The sequence below is a fragment of the Pristis pectinata genome, chromosome X (genome assembly GCF_009764475.1).
Source record: "Pristis pectinata isolate sPriPec2 chromosome X, sPriPec2.1.pri, whole genome shotgun sequence".
In the NCBI taxonomy this organism is placed as follows: Eukaryota; Metazoa; Chordata; class Chondrichthyes; order Rhinopristiformes; family Pristidae; genus Pristis; species Pristis pectinata.
This window is the reverse complement of record NC_067450.1, coordinates 9,117,525-9,141,072: the sequence shown is the minus strand read 5'-3', so window position 1 is coordinate 9,141,072 and position 23,548 is coordinate 9,117,525. Positions and strand designations below refer to the sequence as shown.

Below are 23,548 nucleotides of genomic sequence, written 5' to 3'. Positions count from 1 at the left end.
ACAGCTGGATTTATAATAATTATATAATAATATGTACAGAATTGTTGAAGAGACTGAAAGCCTCAACTTTGGCATAGTTTTTTTTAAAAACAGCTTATTAAAAAAACATTGAACATTGGAAATAATTCAACTATTTTTGTACACAATTATGAAAAGATACAGTAAGCTACAAGATTGTAGAGTTTGGAATGAAATGGAATGGTTAAAATACAAACTAAATACTTGATACGGGATACATGGAAAAAAAGACAAGAAAATAAAGTGGTAGCTTTATGGATTTGTACAAGGAAGGTAGGGATTACTTGAAGGCTATTTTCCCCAAGTCCACAGCTTATTTCTTTTGTAATGACCACTGATGGGTAGACTTACCAGCATCCCTCCTCACTGTTCTTTCAGCTGTTCTATTGGATGATGACATGAACCTAGTTCATGATGCAATCCATGACATCACTGAAAGATTCGATTAATACTTGGGGTGCAGGAGAAGTAATATATATTGAAGTTTTTAATTTTTTCCAACCGTCATTTAAAAATTTTTGCTATATGGGTTAGTGCATTAGGAAATGAAAGGCCAATGAATTACTTTGAAACCATAACAAACATCTTGCTTTAAATAATTTTGTCGTCTTTGGACAGCAATGTTTACAAACATAATTTAAGGTAAATGCTTTCCAATAAATAAAACTGCTCTCACGACAGGTTTAGGACACTGTAATCAGTAAACCAGCTGATAATATATCGATTCTCCATCAGCAGACCCAGCCCCTGCCTTGGGAACCTCTCTGGAAAAATTGGGAGATTTAATGGTCACTGATTCATGTTCCAAATGATTGCAAAGGTTAATTTGCATTTTGATAGGACTTGTTGCCACACTGGAGAAAGCTGGCTGCACCCGCTATAAGGTTAGCTCAATTTAGAGACAAGGTTTTGGCCTACTCAGGCCTAAGGCAATCTCTGTAATATAGCAGCATAATGGGCTTGAGAACAGGCTAGAAAGTGAGAGAAAAAGATTTAGAGAGAGACCCATATACACACACAAGGAAAACAAAGAGAGAGGGAGGCCACATTCCCACTTTCAGGAGTCTACACAAGCATCAGGCCTTACTGTGGTCAGGATGACATGCAGAGTCAAGGTGAAGCTTCAACACTGCGCTACCACTAAATTAGATTTCCATTTTTCGTAAAATGGAACAAACCAACAACTGTCCAGTGAGTACTGATGCTCACTCAATAGAATAAATGTTGCACCCAAACGGTGTTCGGGGGAAAGAGCATCACAAGAGAACATCGCAATAAGGTTCAGTGTCATGCTAACATCTTCAGTAGAACCACGTGCAGCAAGGGCGAGGTTAACCAGTCTGGGTTTCTGCAGAGCTGCCCGATACTTGGTCATAGTAGTCATGGGTTTTTTTTGAAGTCTTTTAAAAACAATGAAAAGTAAACAATGTCAAATTTGTACAAGATGCTAGCTAGACGGCAGCTGGCCTGTTGTGTGGAGTTCTGAGCCTCCCATTAAAGGATAGATATTAGAGTTTTGGAAAGGGAATGGGAAGATTCATTTGAAATAGTTGTGGGCCATTTCATAAATTAAAGCTTTTGTCGTTGGAACAGCAAGGGACGGGCTATCACAGTTTCCAAAATTGTGGAAGGGGAGTAATTTTCCTTTTATTCATTCATACACAGAACATGGGCATTGATGGCAAAGCTAGCATTTATTGCCCATCTCTCAGTGCCCTTTGAGTGCCGTGGTAGGGCTGTTGAAAGTTGACCAAATGGAGTCACATCTAGGTCGGGCACCATAAGGATGGCAAATTTCCTTTCATGAAGGACACTGATGAATTAGATTTTGTTTTAAATAGAGGTTTGGTAGTCTTGCGGTTGTCATGGCTGATCCTTTTATTCCAGATAATAAAGTCCCCAGCTGCTTTGCTGGGGGTTGCGAGTCCAGCAATCTCAGGACATGCTGCTCAATATTGCTTTGTATATTTGTGAAAATGGGGTCACTGACTATGGACTGTCATGGCAAGAATGAGGAGGAAATTGGTCCACTTATAGGAAAGTGGAACACAGAACGTATCATTGAAAAGGGAACTGGATAGGATTCGAAACGGAAGAGATAAAAACTTATGGGAGGAGCAGAGAAACAGGATACACGGATCTAGTTATGAAGCAAACACTGAGACAGGCCTGATGGGAAGAATGGTCTCCTTTGTGCTGCAAATGGTGACAATGTATTTAAACATTAAAAACCTGGGTTAGAATGCATGGCTGATTTTAAACATGGTCCCATACAAAATCATTTTCACCTCTTCTGCAAAATGATACAGGAGAAAACTGTAACAATAAAATGGCATCTGAATACCTTCTATTTACATGTAAACCTTTGATTCTTGGCCTTCAGTTTAAGACTATAACCTTCCTCTGAGTGGAATGTGTTCGATTCCCTAAACAGACTATGGACAGCTTCCAGGAATTTATTCCATGCTTAAAAGCAATGAAAAACTTTACACAATAAAGCATAAATTTAGTATTGCCTGAAAAAAAATGAGGATCTGTCAATCTTTAAATTGCTTTATGCTTGCATTTAGGTAATAACGAGTACTCTGGGAACCATGAACTGGACAGGTTGATTTGGATAATTGCACAGATTCTGCCAGATCTTTGCTCACCCACTGTGCCCACTCATCATCTCATGCCAATCAGTTTCTGGGACTTCACCCAAGCGGACTCCCCCTTTCCCCCACCCTGAGCAGCAAGAAACTACTGGCTATTTAACCACCAAGAACCCTATGTGGCTCCAATCAGGAGAGATGCTTCATTTAAGTGAGTTCAGCAGAGATCATTGGCCTTGGCACGACTCATTGACGGGTCTGACGCTGTCAGTGCGGGCAAGGGAGTAGTGCGAGGTGGAGAATGCCAGGCACAATCCAAGGGGTGTATCATGGCATTAAGGGGTTTTGGCTTTGAAGTGCAAATGTTCCTATAATGCAGGATCAGAAATCTTTCTTAACTGAAAACCATAACACTCACAATGCTCACAATGGGCCAGCCAATTCCCAGGATCCTATCCAATTCCAACAGGAGAGGCTGCACTAGTTCACAAAGGAAGAGAGAAAAAAAACATGGAATAAGCATCAAAACAATTCCCAGATCTCAATGGAGCCAATTCTGATTGGACATGTCCTTCTCAGTTCACTGCAGTTACTTTGAACCTGCTCTGTGATTACTTTAAATCAGGACACGTTGGGTCAGGAATGTGCAGCAGCTCATTAACTTGAAGCTACCCTGTGGAACACTAGTAACGGGGTATAAAAACTTGCATTCAATGTAATCACCCCTTGGCAAAAGATTAACCTTTGAACATTGCAGCAGTGGTAAGCAAATGGATAACCCAGAATAGACTGGATGTAAAGCTCTAGATAAATCTATGTAGTTAAAGATTCGCATCCTACAGATTTCTTGAGCATCTCCAAAGGACTGAAAACCCATAGTTAATACAAAAGGAGTTTCATTTACCAAGGAAAATATGTCTTTACATTCATGCCAGAATAGACTACATAGGTCTAAATTTTCTTTTCATCAAGTGTTCCCTAACAGAATGGAAAGAAAAATCTTGCTCCTTTGTTAAATATCTTCCCATACAGGATAAGCTGCAAGAGTAGCTGGAGCCTTTGTTCCTGCTTTGAATATGGTTCCCAAGTAGACCCAAACACTGAGAGGGCTTATTAGCTAGAAATGCTCAGAAATTCCATGTGGGTTTAAAATCAATGCAAGAAAAAGACAAGGAGTACAAACTTGTCTGGTGTTGTTTGTGCTAAGATACAGTCATGTTTGCGCATTGAACTCCCCTTCTGAAATTTCAGAGTATTAAGGCGCATATTGACGATACATTGTACATAGCGTAAACGACACAGGCAAATTTCTACGCCAATGGCTCTGCCAAAGAAGGCAGCTGCCATTTTACTTTGGCAATAACAGATGGTAAAGTTCCTTTGGAGTTGCCACAGAAGGCCAATTCTACAGTAATAACAGAAAAATACCTTAAATTAATCAAGAATACAAGCACAGTAAAAAAATACTTCACAATACTGACGTGGAAAGGCATTCAATTTTCACGGTGCTCCAAGTTTGACTGGATGGACACTTCTCTTCAAGTTTTTTCTGTCCTATTAACAGATGCTCCCTTCCCACCCAACCTCCAGCAACATTTTGAGGGTTGGGATGTCAAAAGCATTGTAGGATAACTTTCTCTCGTTAGGCAGTGAGCAAGTTCTGTGGATTGGTTCAAAGTAAAAGTTTACTCCCCCACCCTCCCGCTTCAGTTCTTGCTTTGCTCTCTCAAGGTTTTTCTCCACACAATGCCATATCTTGTGCGCCCGTGTGTAGTGGATTAGAAGATACATGTTCAGGAAATTCCTCATTTCGGAGTGTTGTAGGAGCCGATGAAGAGTTTATCCCAAGATGCTCCTCAATGGAACAGTTTTTAATAACACTGGTTTTGGTCACAATTTCATCACCTCCCCTATCCCTCCAATCTGACCCAACCCCACCCAAGTCTTTTCTTCAGAGGTGTTTCCATCCATGTCGCATCATTGCATCTGCACGTCGGTATGGTTGATTTCTAAGATCTACAGGAGACAAAGCAAAGAGAAGGGTAAAGGCCTTTGGCACCAGTAGCTTCATTGTGTTGATTGGACAGCAAGAAGCAATCAATGTCAAAGCAAAGCAACTCTGCAGGGACGCGAGGCAGACACGGCGGCAACACGTCAAGCTCCACACAAGCAGAAGTTCAGCAAGCAATAGCGACTGACACCTTTGTGCACACATTTATCCAGCTAACGGGTGTGGGAAGTGGTGATTGAATTGAAGTGGACTGCTGCAACAGGTGTTTGGTATCAGCTGGGCACAATGCAAAGCTCCCCTGACATTACACTTAAACAGCCCCAAACTCTTTTCTTTTAGCTTTAGAGTTTCAATAGTTCAAGAACACCCTACACTGCTGGTCCTGAACTACAAAAGGACTACCACTCTTGTGAACAGGCAGCATTGCTGGGTGATCTGCCTCCTATGAGAGAAAAGGAAACTTACTCGGGAGGAAAGCAAAGCAACTCCGTAATTCACGTCAAGCGGGCAATCCCTCTGCCTACTTCATACCGGAGGGTGAGGAGGGGCGGGCAGACATCACCACTCAACAAGCTGCTGCCCTCACGTGACTGCTTGCGTCTTGTCCGATTGTGACACGCTAACAATATGCTCCATCTAATTGGCTAGAAGCCAGCAAGGCGTGCTCTATATCAGCAGAGCAACAAAGGTGAATGGCGGAGGCGTTGGATTGGGAAGTTACCTAGAGTACACTGCAGGTATCTTCTCAAGGGCAAGAGGTATTAGGCTGATTTATTTTCTTAATGGAAAGGGAGAGATAGGATGTACTCAGCACCCAGGAACTGAAGGCATTCAGCCCCTTGAGCACCTTCTGTTGTTTAACAAACTGATTTGTACCCTAACTCCACCTGAACAGGTATTACTGCCTTAATACTCATTTATCTGAAGATTTACAGAAAGTATCCGACATTCCCTGCCCTGCTTTTCTGCAGTTTCAGTCCTCTGCTTTGAAACAACTTGGGTACAATCTGCTCAGAGACCTACATTCATGTCTTGCTGCAGAAATAAAATGACTTGACTGGTAACCAACAGTCTCAATTTGTCCCATTATCCGATCAAAAAGAGGCAACCTTCCAAAACTCCCTTCTTGAAAGAAGGTCAAGTAACGATCAAGTACAGATCCCACAATATCGTATTCTTGAGCTGGCATTCCAACACTCCAGAAATGTAACAGGGAAGATATTACTACAAACAGATGATATCCCAGCTTTCCTCTGAATGGGGAAATTGGTCTAGTACTGAGCCACAAGGGACAGAGAATCCAAGGTTCACAACCCCTGTCGACTCAGGGAGCAGTGGGTTCTCAACATGGGGAAAAGCAAAGGGCTTTCACAATGTCAAGATGTCACAAGGTCCTTTGAAGAATGTACTTCTGGAGTGAAATCATGGTGGAGTATAGGAAATGCCAAGTTGTGCTCTTCAGCCTTGCACAAATATATGGCACCCCTTCTCAGTGATGTTGGATGTAGGATAAATATTGGCCATGATACCAGAGAAACATTCTCTTCAAATAGTGCATTGGAATCTTTTAAGTCCACCTGAGAGTGGGTCCTTACTTTAACAGCTCATGTGAAAGACAGAACCTTCAACAGTGCAACACTCCCTCAGTAATGTATTAAAATGTCAGCCTAGTTTACATGCTCAGGCTTCTGGGAGTGAGCCTTGGAAACCACAACCCTCTGACTCAACAGTGTGATGCCCTCAGCTGCGGCTGAGAATGGGCAGAACAACAAAAAAATCAGCCAGGGTATCTACCAATGAATAACCACTGCTCTGATGCCTGCCACAGTTCAATAGACTATTTTGTGGGGAAAAGTTAGTGATGCATCATAACCAGCTGATCAGGACAAGGCAATCAGCAGTCACGTAATTGATTTCATCCTACTCTTAGCAGTCTATAATAATTCGGGAAAAGGTGCCTGGAGTTGCCTTTGGATGTCAAGGACCTACTTTATTCTGTTATTAGAGCACTACACTGGCCTGTGAAAGAAAGGAGTCTCAGAGTTGCCTCAGAACACTGGGTCAATCAAAACACCCATGTTTGAGCCTCAGTGGCATTTGTTCAATAATTTCAACCGGTTGCCAGGAATTTCTTAAATTGTTTGAGGAAGTATCAAGCAGTCACGTGTTGGAATGGTTACCCAAGGCAGATAAGTTGGGCTAGAATGTCAAGCAAAAGCATTTCAAAGCTGCCCCCTAGTCTTGCCCTCCTCCGAGGAAGCTTTCTTGATGCTTGAGCCACATTAGCATTTAACTTTGAGCTCGGGACGTAAAAGCTGCTCTCACAACTGCTGCAGGGTGCATAATGACTCCTTACTTGCATCAGAGAATTTGGAAGATTATGGATCATACTCTTCCCTTTCACTACAGAAATGAAGAAAATGAAAATGAACGAATGATGGTGAGGAAAGAGGAGGTAAATTTCTGGGGAAGAAAGGGAAGGAATTGTGTGCGTGCCAGTTTTAGCCGGAATGACAGCATGAAGTGAGAGTGCTGAAGGGAGGAGACAAGCCTGTGAGAAGTTGGAATTCCTTTTATAGTCCCAGAATGGGAAAAGCCTTTCCATTTGAAAAGGTGATGGTAAGATGTCACTTAAGACAACACATTCAATTCTTGGTACAAGGAGAAGCAGAGGTTGATGAAAATGATTTATGTGAGGAGAATAAACACAAGAGCAATGGAAAAATATGAAATCAGACACACAAAGAGAGAACGTCATTCCTTGGCCTACCTGAAATACTTGCCTCATAAGTTATGCCATCACAATGGCCTACAGGACGAGCTTCTAGTTAGCCATCCCCAAAGCTCCTTTGCAATGGCTACCAAGATGCAATACTCATTCCCCATCTCGAGCCACCCCACTCATTCTCCCCTCAACCCAAGCATCAATCCAGGAGAGCTTGCATTGGTAGCTGGATGAGCTACTTTAATGGCTGGGTGAATCCAGATCTGGTTAAATTTATGCTTCAGTCTTGCCACCTTCTGAAACAACAAGGGCTCTTTTTTGGGAATTCTAAAAGGAAGACTGTCAGACGGATCAGGAAATGAGCTTTCAGAACAACAGCAATGCAATGAGCAAGAAAAAAATATATAAACCTGTCACAGCTGCAGACTGTAGAGGGCAGAAACATTAACAATTGGACTCTTCACACAATGTTGTTTCACAGAAGAACCGGGAGCCACGTTTAGCAGTTCGGGCTGTGAAGGGGACACTCTTCAGCACTGCAGGAAGAAGATTATGTAAGAAGGGAGAGAGAGAGAGAGGGAGAGAGAGAGAGAGAGAAGCAAAAGGATTGGGGGAAGGGAAAGAAAAAGAAACCACATCAAATTATAGCATTGGGAACTGCCTCGTTATGCTGACAATGCAAAAAAGCAACACATGCAATGGAAGGTGAAACCTTTGTCAGAAAGACCATCACTTGTTGGATCAGTGCTGAATTATAAGCAAATACGCAAGGCTGGAACAGTCTCACTGAAAATGAAAGGCCTGGGATGCTGGATTGGAATAATCCCAAAGAACTACCTTATCCAGGGCCAACACACTGCACCACTGAAAATGGAATGGAGCTCTATCTCCACGAATCCTACCATCCATGAACTTATATCGTGCTGTGTTGGCTGGCTGGTTGCTGATTGGAGGACAGATAATTATCCATACGAAAAAAAACTCTCAGCCATTTCATTAACTTTATGCACACCAGGGTTGATCGCACTCCCAATATCATTCTCTTGTCTTTTGTTGAAGCTAAAAATCACAGAACAAGAGAGGAGGGGATTCAAAACCACTTTCACATGAGGTAGGGTCTGTGTTGAAGCCTTGAGGAAGGTCTACCCAGAGCCTTGGATTAAGGAAGAACTGGGTTGCAAGCAATGCCTTGTAAATGTTACCTGTAAATTACCCACTCCTGGCTGGCCTCCCGTCTTCAACCCTGTGGGAATTCTGCTGCCCATTTCCTCACTCACCCTGAGCTTGCACTGATCCCAGGATGAGTTACACTCCAACTTCCAAAACTTTTTCCTTGGTCACAGAAACATAGTCATTAAACATTAATGGCACAGAAAGAGGCCATTCAGCCCACTGCATCTGTACCAGTCAACAAAGGGGACTCCGGCCTAATCCCACCTCCAGCCCTGCAGCAAGGATTTCCTCCTCTCCCACCCTTTCAGGCAGTGGGTTTGAGACCCTTACCAGCCTCTGAGGGAACAAAATACTTTCCTCATTCCTCCAAATCCCTCCACGACAAATTTCACAACCTATGTCAGGGATAATAAACCTGATTCTGATGGTTCCTGCCCCTCCTAAACCTCTGGAAGCTCCTGCACCTTTCACACCTATCCTCCTTTGATCCCGGACTCTGGATTTTAAATAACCCACCAACGGCAGCTGTGGCTTTACTTGCTTAAGTCTGAAGCTTTGGAAGTCCCTCTCTAAACCTCTCTTTCCCCTCCTAGCCACTAACCCATAACCAAGCTCAACAATGTTGCATTCAGAGTCCCTGAGTGAGAAAAGTGATCAGTGTTAAACGCAAGCTATTACTAAAGATTCAGAATCTAATAATTTCTTTTAAAAATATTCTGTTGCGCTTTTTAATTGCAGTGATATGATACAACAGGCTGCTGCTGAACCAGCCTTTGTATCGTGATTTTGTGCTTTGCTGTGAATCCAGAAAACCTGTGCTTATTTTGCAGGAATGAACTGCCAGTCATAATTGAAAGCTCATGCATGGAAGTATTAAAGAGCCCAGACATTTTCAATGCCTTCAGGTATTCATTCAATTGGGAACAGCATCCAGACAAGATGACAGAGGTTCCACCTATCCAAATAAAACAGTAAAACATATCCCTCTTCCCTCCTACCCCTGCCCGTCACCAATAGATGACCCACTTTGAAATGACATCAGAGATTTAAGCACCAACACCAGGTAGCTAGCAGAGTATGAGAAAGAAATCAGACAGAAATGCAGTCACTTCATACACACATGGATTATTCATGTAGTGACAGCAAAAAGAGGAGTTAATCTACCAGCTCTAGGGTCTGATCATAGCTGACTGGGGTTTCAGAGTCTGAGACACAGGGAATTTTGGATGGAAGACTTCAAAGCCAAGCTGAACTGCGGGTGACCTGTCCCCTCCTAACTCTGTATGGGGCAGAATTGGCCCACGTCCCTCACTCTTGGACAGGAGAGCAGACACACAGTGAGCAGGTCAAGCTTGCAACTAACGAGCAGCAGTTGGCAGCGATTCAGAGGCTGGATTAATGGACTGGAGATGCCTTTCCCAATCCTTTAATTCAATGACAACCAATTGATTAGATTCCCAAGAACAAATTGATTTCAAACTACAGGTGCCTGCGAGAGGCCTCTACTGGGGTCCCTTCCACCTCTGGATGGTGCCATTAATATTTAAACACAATATCAAGAAATGCTTGGCCATGCAGGCAAGCAGTTAAGCAAGGCAATTGGTTTGAGCAGAATGAAGGAAATTCCACTCGATCGAGGCTGTTAATCTTGGCACTCAAGTCAAGTTTGCAGCTAGAAAATTAAGGTCAGTGGTTTTGACAAACAGCTCAGGGAAACATTCCAAAAAAACTCACTGGAACTGAATCAAATGTACACAAATGTGCTGCCCATCACACTTTGGCAAATTATCAGCCTTGAAACACTCAGGGGCTCCCGCAACCTACCTAAGCTGACCCTGGACATATCTTCAGGCTTTACCTGTGATGATGTCTTCAATGGTTCCATCTTTCCCTTCATACACCGACGGGTGATCTTTGACCTGACGTCTTCGCAACTCAGCAATGAGCTCCTGTTGTTGCCGTTTGTTCCTCGGGCACGGAGACTGCAAGAAGCGTGGAAAATCACTTTTACTGCAGAGCAGGGAATGAGTGTGCTTGCTGGTAAATGCCCAGAAGCCAACACCAAAGCATAACTAAAAGCTGAGATGGAAGCTAATTGGAAGGAGTGAAAAGCATGATGTCGAGATCTGAGAGGCTGGAAGCATAAAACATGCAATCATCTCAAAGCTTTTAAGAGATTACAAATTTGTGTCCAAGTCAAATAAAGAATTACCCAGGCTTCACCACATCTTTTAAAGACCTTGGCACAAGAATACTGTAAAACTTTCAGTGCTGATCACTAAATGATAGATGGTGCAAAAATGAAACAAAGTACACAAACTGTTTCGATCTGTTTACAAATAAAGCAAGGTTATTGGCCATTGGATTGCCTCGGCTCAGGCATCACATGACCTTTCATTTTGAAACTAAGACCCTGGGTCCAACTTGGAATGTAAGGATTCAATGTGAATTATGAGTTGGTGGATTTGTGATTTAATTTGCTCTGATAAACAGATTGTCAAGCTGTTATCACGTTGTTGCTTGTGGGAGCTTTCTCTGCAAATTGGCAGCTGAATAACAATAACTGCACTTCAAAAGTATTTCATTGGCTGTACTCTGGGTCAAGAAAGTTGTTCTGGAAATGCAGGTCTTTCTTCCTTCATTCTTTCTTTAGAGGTCGACTGCATACTTTATGGAAGTATCACTGCTCCATTGTCCCAGTGATGGTCAGTGGCTGGATGATAATGTTGTAACATCCCTTTTCATTATTAAACCAGTAAAACATGCACCAGGTACTGGGCACATTCTACAGCATTCAACATCCAACTGGAATGCCACATTTGACAGTTCAAGATTTGGCTAGCACAAAGAATCCCATCACATACACAATGAACATGGCCCCCACTTGTCATGGATAATTTTTGAGGGTGAGGAAGCTTTGACCCCACAATTATCCGATGGGTGATGTGAATCCAGTGTGGGGCAATCAACGATTTTCCCTTTGAAAATGCCAACAAACTCAGGTTGATCCCGTTCTCCAAAAGGAGCAGGCTCATGTGTTGGGACAGGTCTGCTGATACATCTCCCAGGTGACTATTCCTTATCCACGAGCTTGAAATCAGTGGTTCAGTGCATAGGACTCTCCCCTTAGACTCAGAAAGTTCTGGGTTCAAGACCCACCTCAGAGATTTGAGGGCACAATCTAAACTGACAGTCTAGTGGAATAATGCACCCTCCTTCAGATGAGATGTTCTCTCAGGTGGCTCCAGTGGTGTTTTGAAGAGAAGCAGGTGAGTTCTCTCCAGTGTCTTGCCCAGGGTTTACTCCCCAATCAACATAACTAAATCTGATCACCTGATCATCATCACATTGCTGTCTGTGGGGAGCTTGCTGTGCACAAATTGGTTGCCAGGTTTCACATATTACAACAGCGAAAGAAAAGGTACCAATGTTTGAAAAGTGCCTTGGGACGTCCCGGAGGCAGGGAAAGGCATGACAGAATCCCAAGTTTGTTCTCACTTCTGACAACAAATTTGTTACCTGACCCATTATGACTGATCCCAATCCTTCCAAAACACAACACACATACAGATGCCCATTCCAGCAGGAGTCCCGAGGAGCAATCAGCCCAAATAACCTCCTGTGCCTGAAGCCAATTGCTTCTGTTCTCCCACTGCCTCTACCCCTCGCTCCCCCAGCCTGCCAACATCTTCGGTCACCTGGCTAATGAAGAGTGGAGGTCAAAGTGGTTTGCGTGGCTCAAAGTGCAGCAGTGAGATCAAAGTGCGTGTATTGTTTACCTTTTGGTCCTGTTGAAGCTTGGCTTCCTGTGCAAGCATCTTCTCTCTCAAAGCTTGTTCCTGCTTTTTCCTCAGCTCGTTTTCCTGTTCTGCTTCCTGCAAACGGATTGAAAGAAGTAATCTTAGCATTCCTTTGTTCTGTATTTCCACAGATCATCCATCAGTGGCTGTGAATGATGTGCATAAAGGTGTTCACTCTGTCCCTCCTGTGGGCAGAATGATGGACTTCTCCTCAATAACCAAAGCTCACGAATCACCCACAGAATCCTGCAGCAAAGGAGGAGGCCATTCAGCCCATCTACCAAAAGTGATCAATTGAGTCCCAATATCTTTGCTTTTCACATAACCCTGCAATTTTTGTCCTCTTCACTTAGTCAATACTCCTTTGAAGGTTAATGCTGCATCTGTCTCCACCATTCTTTTAGGCAGTGTCATGGAGTCATAGAGAAGTACAGCACAGAAATGTGCCCTTCGAGTCCATGCCCACCATCAACCACACATTAACACTGATCCCACATTAATCCCATTCTTTTATTCTCCCCAAATTCCAATCAACTCCCCCCAGGTTCTACCCCTCACTCACACACCAGGGACAACTTACAGCTGCCAATTAACCTACCAACCAGCACATCTTTGGGATGCGGGAGGAAACCGGAGCATCCGGGGGAAACCCATGCGGTCACAGGGAGAACGTGCAAACTCCACACAGACAGACATCGCCGGAGGTTGGGATTGAACCCGGGTCTCTAGAGCTGTGAGGCAGCGGCTCTACCCGCTGCGCCACTGTCTCGACCAAATCACACAACTTGCCGTGTTAGGATGCTTCCCTCTGGAATTATATGTTCTCTGATTACCACTGTCCTCTGCCAGTGGAAAATCTTTCCCCATTTACTCCATCAACATACTTCGGAATCTTAAATGCCTCAATGAAATCTTCCCTTAACCTTCTCTGCTCAGAAGAAGAAAGGGTCTAGGTGGGGAGGGAAAGGAGAGAAAGAAAACAATTTTTTTTATTTCTGAGGTAACTCCAGGCCGACAGTCTGAGGTGAAGGCAGACCATATTGTGGTTTCACCATCTCAAAAGTATGCCTGCTGAATTTTTTGGGGGTTGTTGGCCTAATCTCACAATAATGGTTCCCCACAACATCATGCAACAAGTGCTGCCATTCACTAAGCAAAGCCTGAACAACAGGGCCTACCAACTGGGTTGAGCTGCTTCTCTCTCACTTTTCCTTTTTTATTCCATTTACAGCTACTGATGCTGCCAGATAAAAGTCGTTTCAGTATTTAATGTAGAGAAATACCATGCAAAACTTAAAAAAGGCAGGTGGATAAATAATGTTGAGGCCAAAGACTCATTAACCTCTCTGCCACACATGAATGGCTGCCTACCTTTTGGATGGCATCTGAAAACATGTCTCTATGCCCCGTAACTACTGATTGAAGGCACAACAATGGTAAACAGATGCAAAGAGAGAGCAGATCAGTTCCAAAATCTTACCTTGTAGGACTTCACAAAACGGACAAAGACTGGGAAGAACACAGATGGGGGTGTAGTCTTGGGATTTTCTCCAAAATACTCAACCACTTTATTATATGCTTCCTGTACAGGGCAGAAAGGAAATTGGGTACCGTCTCATTAACCTTTCATCTCCACCAAGTTACGGTTGCAACAGTGGTCAGCCTTTTTTCAAAAAAAAAGTAGCAGCCATCTTCCACTCCCTTGCCAGTAAAGGTTAAAGGTTGGGGGTCAACAGCTAGGCGTTATTGCAAAACGTCAAGAATTAATGACCTCCTCTCTTCATTGCTGTTTTTAAGGTTTCCTTGCAGTCTCTCCCTCACTTTCTCACCAATAATGTTTATTCAAAAACTTGGCTGAGAGTTCTCTGAAGTCTGTAACATTTTCCCACACATTCCATTTTATCCCAGTCCCTTCCCACCCTTCAGGGAAGAATTATGCAAAGGATTCTCTGCTAAACCCAGTGCACAGGACAGTGAGGAACACCCACTTCACAATTTATTTTACGTATCCTGTATCAGGGTGTGAATCAGCAAACTATTGTTCAGTTTGTGCTGTGACTTTTGAAAAAAATAACAGCAAATTCTTTTAGAAATCTGCAGCACCTCCTATTTCTTGTCAACTCTCCTGGAATGTTTTGGAGTCCCCAGAAATTACACATTCATTTCCAAGACATGACTGTGAGCTAAATCTCAGGGGAAACATCAGCGCGTCATTAAAAAAGGAGTTTCATTTTCTTTGAAATATTGGAAATTGGATAAAGTGCTGTTTGACTAACAATTAAGGATGATCCAATTGGTCATCAACTATTTAGAATGCAGCATTGGAAATATAGGAAAAGGAGGAGGACATTCAGCCCTTCAAGACTGTTCCATATTCAATGAGATCATGGTCGATCTGCTTTTTAACTCTTTACCCACTTTTTCCCCTATTTTTCTCAATACCGATATTTTTGCTCCATATGCTCCATGTGCCTGACGTACTAATGCATGGATGGTCACAGATGCATCCAATGGCATTCAGTGCAGTTCCAGCCACCACTTTGGGATGTTGAACTGTGTATATCGTTTGTGGGCCACACATGCAGAAACAGGCCTTCACAGCAAAGACAGCCCTACTGCTTAAAGGGGTCCCGTCTGAGCAGGCCAACAGACTAGGAGTTGGAGCTGGACTCAGCTCAACCCTTTTAAGTAATTCACTTTGCCGATCATCCCTTGTGGTCCCCAGCTGCCACACTAACGGTAACAATCTCCAAGCTTGCATCCTTGACCCACCTCCACCATCCTAGACTGACAACCTCTCGGCACCTGACAACCCCTCCCCATCCCAACCACCGACCCCCCCCCTTAGTTCAACTTCCAACTCCCCACTGATCCTTGCCAGCCAACCTGAGCCACCAGGTTTCTGCTGGACAGCACAAAGGGAAGGCCTTTCCTCGTACAAGGCCAATTCAGCAGCACCCAAGGCCTTGGGCTAAGTCAACAGCCCATGAACAGTTTATGCTGTGGGTAGAAGTGGAGGGAGGTAGGGAGGGAAGGAAGGACTTTCATAAATAGTCACACCACAAGACCTTGGAGCTGTAGTCATTCAACTGACTCAGAAAGCCATCTTGTGCACAACAAGGTCCCACAATTCATAATGCAAGGAGGGATAAGCATTGGCTAGAGACATGTGAAATAGTGGGAAGGGATCCTTTGAATCCATGTAGATGGGGCCTTGGTTTAACTTCTCATCCCATGTGTTTCCATAAGCCATAACCCCCTTCAGTATATAAGTGGCAATCATTCTGCTGAAGGAATAAAACAAAGTAAATCCTAACCATTTATATATTTAGGCCTTAGACTGAATCTGAGCTCAAGGCCCTAGGCATGAGTGCAGGGAATATAACTTAATGAAGAAAAGGACGCTCAGTGGCACATTCCACTTGCCTGCGCAGTTTTGGAATCTCGCTGCAGTTTTTCCAACTTCCCTTCATTTTGTGACAGGAAATCCTTCAGCACCACATTGTGCTCGTGCATACTGCTCTCCCGCTTCACCAGTTCCATGTTGTGGCCCATCTCCTTTACATCCAATAGGACATTTTCCAGCGAAACTGCAGGAGGAAATGAAATGGTCAGGAAAAGACCCAGAAGCCATCTTTATCAATGTCCGTCCTGTTGGCAAAGAAAACCCCCACGAGACTGGAGAAAGCTTTGAGTAACATAATCCCTCCCTCACTATTGCACATCTGTGTCAAGAAATTCAAAGAGATGATCGATGCACTTCCCACCCAAAGGCTACTTCTTCCTTTCAGAAAACCAGCTGGATTCAATGTGAGGCCATCTCGGGTAGTCATCATGTAACGCGTTGGGTTATGATGTCCTATCTTACTCTAACAAGGCACAGATGGTTGTAGCACTCAGTACAGCAGCACTCCTCCAGTGCAAGTCCTCATCTGCACCAATGGTCTCTCATCCCCTCCAAAGCCACTGGGGCACAGTTCAATGGGTGCCAGCCACTCCACCAGTATGTTGTTCAAATGAAGGTTATGTTATGTGAGAGTTAAGAGACAGTGATACACGCGCGCACATTTGTTATGTCAGGGTTTTAACATAGTCATGGTGTGTTCCCTTCTCATTCCATTGCCTCTAACTGGGTTTCTTCAATCTCAAGTTCCTTTCTCTAGACTCAAACATATCATTCAGCCACCCAGAGCCGGGAGGTGTTTTCTGCAAAAACAAGTTTGATTCTGTTTGCTGTCCATTGCAGGACTGCCAGAGAAATGGATGCTCAAGGTATGCCACACCAAGATAAATAGGAAAGCATCAGCCAAGGGTTGAAAAGCCAGGTGCACATCCATAACAGGTCTGAATCGAGGCCTCTGACACAATATGGAAAGCAAACAATCGTCCGCTGGATTCAAAATGTTGAACACTGAGAGATAGCTTGCAAGGAAAGGCATGGGAGCAGGAAAGCTGACTGAGGTGAAAAAAGATTAACAAAGAAACCACAAGGTTCCTGGTGGTGCCCAGTGCCGAGAACAAAATGGCTGGCTCCATCAACAATGTACAATGTCGGGTGCACTGTGCTTGCTGCTGACAGCAAATGCCCTCTTCAACTCCAAGAAGGAGATGTCAAGCACCATCTTCTGGGATTTGTACAAAGTTGTAGTGTATATTGAATGTGTATACATCTTTAAGAGCTACATGTGCAATGGGGTATGACTTTTGATATATTTTTGTTAAATGCTTGTTCCCCATCAATAAAGGATATTTGGCCAGATGCTATATCCTGTTTACTAGCCTCACTAAACAGCAACTTGGAGAGGAACCCAGGCACACTAGACTGACAATGGGTTTGCAAGGCTGCTGCTGAGGAAACAGCTGGGCAGAAACCAAATGTGGGGGAAAGGAGAACAGGGTCTCTAGACGGTGCAGTACTGATGGCAGGCAGTGTATGTGTTGGTGACAAAAGCAGGAGAGGTGGTAGCCATTGGCTTTGTACATGGAATGGGTGGAGAAGCTCCTGAGAGTCCCAGGGCGGTGGACAAAGAATAGAGTGAAGCTTTTACTAGTAGTAGGGCCAGAGGTGTACAAAATGCTAGTGGGTTTAATAGCATCATGAACCATGGATGAGGTCTCTCACAGAGATACTGCAAGAATTCCGATTTTAATCCATCACCAGAGAACATAGAACATGGAACATAGGACACTACAGCACAGTACAGGCCCTTCGGCCCACAAGATTTGATGCATCCAACTCGGGACATGAGGAGACTGTGGCAAATATACCATCAGGATAAAGAAACTCGCTATAAAGTGCAGCCTTCTTTTTAGACTGGGCCCTGTGGGAGTGTTTGGTGGTTGGACTGGGAAAGAAGAACTGTTGGACTGGATGGATCTGAGAATTGAGGCAGGTTGATCATGAGTGTGGAATTGCCAAACGTGAAGCAGTTTTGCTCAGGACGCAACCAGGGGTGCAGCTGGACATTCACATTTTTGCAGCCGCTCGGGTTTGGGGCATGTTGTGTTCTGAGGATACCTGAAGCACTTTCCCTTCATGTCAAATGAGGAGGAACTCTGCGAGTTCTTGGGAGATAGGCTGTTGGCTTGCCAATAGAGACAAACGAATTCCGTCACCTATTATGGGGATGGGCCAGAACTGTGCACCTACATTCATGGGCGTTGGTTGGATCGAATCGCTCGAGTTGAGAGAGTGTGTGTTTGAAAGAATCACAGCATCCTGGAGACACTCAGACATTGGTCCTGCCCAAGCCTAATTGAGTACAGGAGTTGGGACATTATGTTGCAGTTGTATAAGTCGTTGGTGAGGCTGCACTTGGAGCACTGTGTACAGTTTTGGTCACCTTGTTATAGGAAAGACATGGTTAAACTTGAAAGGGTGCAGAAAAGATTTACGAGGATGTTGCCAGGACTAGAGGGCCTGAGTTATAGGGAGAGGTTGGCCAGGCTAGCTCTTTACTCCTTGGGACATAGGAGAATGTAGGCAACCTTATAGAAGTGTTTAAAATTATGAGAGGCACAGATAAGGTGGACAGTAACAGTCTTTTCCCCAGGGTAGGGGAGTCCAAAACTAGGGGGCATGGGTTCAGGGTGAGAGGGGAAAGATTTAAAAGGGACCTGAGGGGGACTTTTCCACACAGAGGGTGGTGAGTATATGGATTGAGCTGCCAGAGGAAGTGGTTGAGGCAGGTACAATAGTATAATTTAAGAAGTACTCGGATAGGTACATGGAGGGGCGGGGCTTAGAGGGATATGGGCTGAATGCAGGAAATTGGGACTAGCTGGGTGGGCACCATGGTCGGCATGGACTGGTTCGGCTGAAGGGCCTGTATCCGTGCTGTATTGCTCTGTGACTCTATGACTCTAAGCCCGTCACTGGTCAGTGGGCTCCAGAGGGACCAAGAAATCTCGAGCTTGTGGAGTGGCCACACCAGGACCACCAGCACTAACAGGGCACCATGGGGAATGAGAAATCAGTAGCAACTATTCCATTATCTGGGAAGGGGAGCCAAGGTGTGCCTGGAGAGGAGAGCCTGGTGAAAACTGGCAATTCTCTCCGAGGAAGTAAGTGAGATGATCGTGGTACAGGCAGCAATGGCCTGGCACCCATACAGTTGGAGTATGAGGAGACCAAAGAGGGCGAGGTAGCATGGGTTGTCAGGCCAGAGAGACAAATGAATGCAAGATTTTGTTTTAAAAGGGGGAAGTCAGAAGTTGGGTCAAAGCAACAGTTGCCAACACAAGAGAGGGACAGAAGATCTAATGGTGTGGAGACAAGGGCTGTGCTGGAATTACACCACACCACATGGAACGGAGATATTCCCCCTCCTGGAATGAATTGGGAACATTAGTGAAGCATAAACCTGCCACAATATCGGAAGAGTTTTTTTAAAACACCAGGATTTGCAGCGTTGACCATTCAACCTTACTGTGCTGGAGGGTAATTAAGTCAAATGCTGCTGTAGAATTCAGGAAGAGGGTGACCGCAGTAGCAGCATCGGTGGAGGCTACCACGAGATGAAGAGATGTAATGGAGCACAGCGGCAAGACGGCCAGAAATCGAGACCAAGGTGAGGTGCCCTGGAGTGATGCACAGTCCCTGCTGAGTCATTTGAGTCTAGGGTACAGTGGAGACAGTAATCTTGCCTATTTTCTGGGTGAGGGGAGTTGTCATAGTCCTCAGCAGCAAGCAGCGAAGGTAAATTATTTCGATGACAATAGAAAGCTGCTTCATTGGGATGCTTGCACAAAGGCTGCATCTTTGGCAGAATCCACGGGGCAGCTGCAGGTGAGGAGCTCGATATGGGATGACGCACTGACGCGGTTTCCATTAGCTTGGACAGTTCTGCTGTGGGGGGGGAGTTACTGCCTGGGCTCCTGGAGCAGCATGCGGTGGGGGGGGGGTGGAGGGGGGAGATACTACATGGGTTCCTGGAGCATGGTTGCGTTGGCTACAAGACTTCTGCTGTCCTTGGAGCTGCTGCGTGGCCTGAACCAGGCTTGGGTTGAGCTGGGTGACTTGAAGCAGGAGATATCACTATGTAAAGTCTGAAGACCTCAGGCATGGACATGCTGACATCAGCTCAGTACACCATGGCCAAGGTACGGCTCAGGACGCTCAGGACCCTGATGGCTGAGTTGCGCTCACTGGAAATCATCCTGAGCGGGAATGTCAGCACGAAGGCTTCCCACCACCGAAAGGGTCCGCAGAGGAAAGGAAAGGTCTAGTGCTCACGAAGAGCTGCAGTGAGAGTTGCATTGTGAAACAGAGTGTGCCTGAAGGCAGGAAGATGGGAACCAGTAAGACAAGTTAGGAATTGCTACCATTGGGTTTGTGCTCTTTGGGAATATAGAGTCAGAGAGATACAGAACGGAAACAGGCCCTTCAGCCCATTGAATCCGTGCTGACCACCAACCACCCATTTACTCTAATCCCATTTTATTCTCCCCACATTCCCATCAACTCCCCCCACACTCTACCATCCACCCACACACTGGGGACAATCTACAGCGGCCAACTAACCTACCAACCTGCATGCCTTTGTGATGTGGGAGGAAACCGGAGCACCTGGAGGAAATCTAATGCAGTCACAGGGAGAACGTGCAAAGTCCACATGGATTGTACCAGAGGTCAGGATTGAATGTGGGTCACCGGGACTGTGAGGCAGCAGCTGCACCACCATGCGTATCTTGTGAACAATTTGCAATTGCAATTATTATTGCAGTTAATTGGCCTTTATTAACTTTTGGGAATTACAATTGATGTTGAGAAGTGTGTGCGCTGTACTGTATTCATGGGTTTGTACAGTGAACTAACTCTTTAGTACAAGATGTAAGACGTCATATACGAAGCCTTTTGGAGAAGTTATTCTTTGGGTTTATCTGTATCCAAGGTATATAGTGTTAAGTTAGTAAATATGCTGTAGGTTGAAGTTGCAAATTTTAGAAAATGAGTAGACTGTTTAGTAATGTTCTAGTTGCTGAGTGTGAAGATATGTGCAATATAAATAATTATTTGCATAATTGTGTACTGTATGTAAATAGTTAATTGACAGAATAATATGTGGATTGTTATGCATTTGTTCCTTTTTTCAGGGAAAGCTGAGCAGTGTTGCTGTGCACAATGTGGCATGACTTTTGATATATTGCTGTATCAGCCGCTGCTATTAGTTGGGTGTTGTTCATCATTGGTAAAGGATGTCCTGGTTGAAAGCTCTATCCTGTTTACCTGCCTCACTGAACAGCACTATAGTGAAGGAACCCACAGAAGTCAAACTCCGACCATGTCTTGTTGACAGGAGACAGCTGGAGGAGAAAATTGGCACAAACCTGCTGCAGCTTTCTCAACGTAGTGCAGCTCATTCCAGAAGGTAGCAATGTTGGAGTACTTCCTCTTTACGATGATTGCAATGTAGTGTAACAGGGTCAGCTTTCGATCAGTGGATTTGGTATCTGAGAGCTGGACAGACAAAGGCGTTTCAGAGTCAATAGAGAATCGTTTTGCCTTTTATTCCTCTTCACCAGTCATCTTTTGCAAACATCAGATTCCTTGTGGAGTATCACATTGAGAAGAAGCAGCACTGTACCTTGCAATCATTTCCCTCCTTGAGCCAAATTGACTCTCCACTTTAGGGGGTGACTCTTCACCTTAAGAGGTCCTGCCCCACAAGTAGCCATGGTGTGAGAGTAACTCCGGTAATCAGTACTCCCCCAGGGTCTGGTGCCGCCTGGGTGGGGGTGCAGAGGAGATTTTTGCCCCACATCTCAGGTATGTTTTACACATTTGAATTCAGGCACAGGAAGGCCGCCAGCTCCAGAAGAGTGGTTGGCCTAATTTAAATGGCCAGGACATGGCATCACCACTGGAGGAAGTAAACTGCTTTGGGCCTCTGAGAGAGGAGTGCCTTGGGCGCCCTCCCCCGCACCAGTCCTCACCTTCCCTCCTTTCCTCATCCCCATCCTGGATTTGCAGCTTATCTTAAAGTTGGAAACGGGTCTTCCACAAAACTGCCGCATGAACCTAAATATGCTGAAGGCAGATCTTTGAATACTTGCTTGTGCCCCTCTCAAACCAAGAGTGATGCATACAGACCCCACTCTCTCACCGTTTTTTGATATCTGTTCATTCACAGAGTGTGGACGTCACTGGTAATGCCAGTATGCCTGATTGCCCTTAAACCTCCAACACCAGCCTCTATTTTTGTTTTTAAGAATCACCTCCTCCTTGGTGACATCTCACAGGTCAGAATAATATGATGCGAATAATTTGCAAACAGCTAACCCTTGAATGGCATCCGTGCTCATTGGATTGTATGTTGATTCTGCTCCCCCAGTGTGAGAATGCACACTAATGCTCAGTCCTGCTTGGACATCAAGGAAGAGCTTTGATGTTGTTATACGAATTGCTCAGAATTCAGATACATCTGCTTAATCTTCCAACAGGTGAATTTGCGTGTTGACTATTTCAATTGTTGCATGTTGCTTTGCAAAAAAAGGAGCTCTTTTTGGTTCCAACTTAACCCTGCAAATAGGAGGCCGTGCACTATAATTCACTGGCCACATTTAAATCTTTGCTTAATTGTAGACAGCTAATCCTCCTTGCCATCCATCTATGCGTTCCACACCCTTGAATGCAAAAACAGCTTCAAAGACTTGGCAGAGTACCTCAATAACTTTATTAACAATATCAGGATGAGCCAGAATTCATTGCCATTTATTGTTCCAGGAGCTGAGCGGTATGCGGGTACATTTCAGAGGGCGGTTTGGAGTCAACCACATTGCTGAGGGACTGGAGTCACACATAGGCCAAGGTGGATGAGCTCGGCAGATAACCTTCTCTGGAGCTCGCAAGCAGCTCAGATGGGCTTTTGCAACGATTCAGTCACCATTACTGAATATTCAGTACAGAATGGATTTAGAATATAGAACATAGAACAGTACAGCACAGGAACAGGCCCTATGGCCCACAATGTTGTGCCGAACCAATTACATGAGTAATAAAATGCCCAACTAAACGAATCCCTTCTGCCTACACAACGTCCATATCCTACCATCTCCCTCACATTCATGTGCCTATCTAAGAGCTTCTTGAATGCCCCTATCGTATCTACCTCCACCACCACCCCTGGCAGTGCATTCCAGGCACCCACCACTTTCTGTGTGTAAAAAACTTGCCCCGCACATCCTCCTTGAAATTTTCCCCTCTCACCTTAAATGCACACCCTCTGGTATTAGACATTTCAACCCTGGGGAAAAGATACCGGCTGTCTACTCTATCTATGCCTCTCAAATCTTATAAACCTCTATCAGGTCTCCCCTCAGCCTCCACCATTCCAGAGAAAACAACCCAAGTTTGTCCAACTTCTCCTTATAGTACATGCCCTCTAATCCATATTTCTTAAAATGAACAGCTGCAGTGGTAGATTAACAGCCCACAATATAACCACTGCTCTACCCTATCCCTGGTATGGGATAGGCACACTTCAGTCAAGAGGAAAGACTGGATAGATTGAGTTTGTTTTCCTTAGAGTGAAGGAGGCTGAGGACAGACCTGACAACCGGATACAAAATTATGTAGATCGCAAGAAACTTTTCCCCATAGCAAACATATCTAAAATAAGAGAGCATAGGATTATGCTCAGGGGTATGAGGTTTAGAGGGGATCTGAAGAAGATTTTTTCCCCCCAGAGGGGGGTTGGAATCTGGAACGCACTGCCTGAGGACGTGG

At 44.6% G+C, this 23,548-nt stretch overlaps 1 protein-coding gene across 2 annotated transcripts in view; it reads right to left on the bottom strand.

Annotated features, from left to right (window-relative positions):
* Nucleotides 1-5: 5 nt before the first annotated feature.
* Nucleotides 6-23,548, bottom strand: part of LOC127567000 (formin-like protein 3) — a 143,370-nt gene continuing 119,827 nt past the window's right edge. For both annotated transcript variants that reach the window (XM_052009605.1, XM_052009604.1), the window contains 7 exons: nt 21,151-21,280; nt 15,744-15,911; nt 13,802-13,899; nt 12,301-12,396; nt 10,380-10,503; nt 7,759-7,884; nt 6-4,628 (listed from right to left, as the gene is read on the bottom strand). In XM_052009605.1, the coding sequence (XP_051865565.1) occupies nt 7,793-7,884; nt 10,380-10,503; nt 12,301-12,396; nt 13,802-13,899; nt 15,744-15,911; nt 21,151-21,280 (708 nt within the window). In that variant the 3' untranslated portion in view covers nt 6-4,628; nt 7,759-7,792. The remainder of the gene's footprint in view (nt 4,629-7,758; nt 7,885-10,379; nt 10,504-12,300; nt 12,397-13,801; nt 13,900-15,743; nt 15,912-21,150; nt 21,281-23,548) is intronic.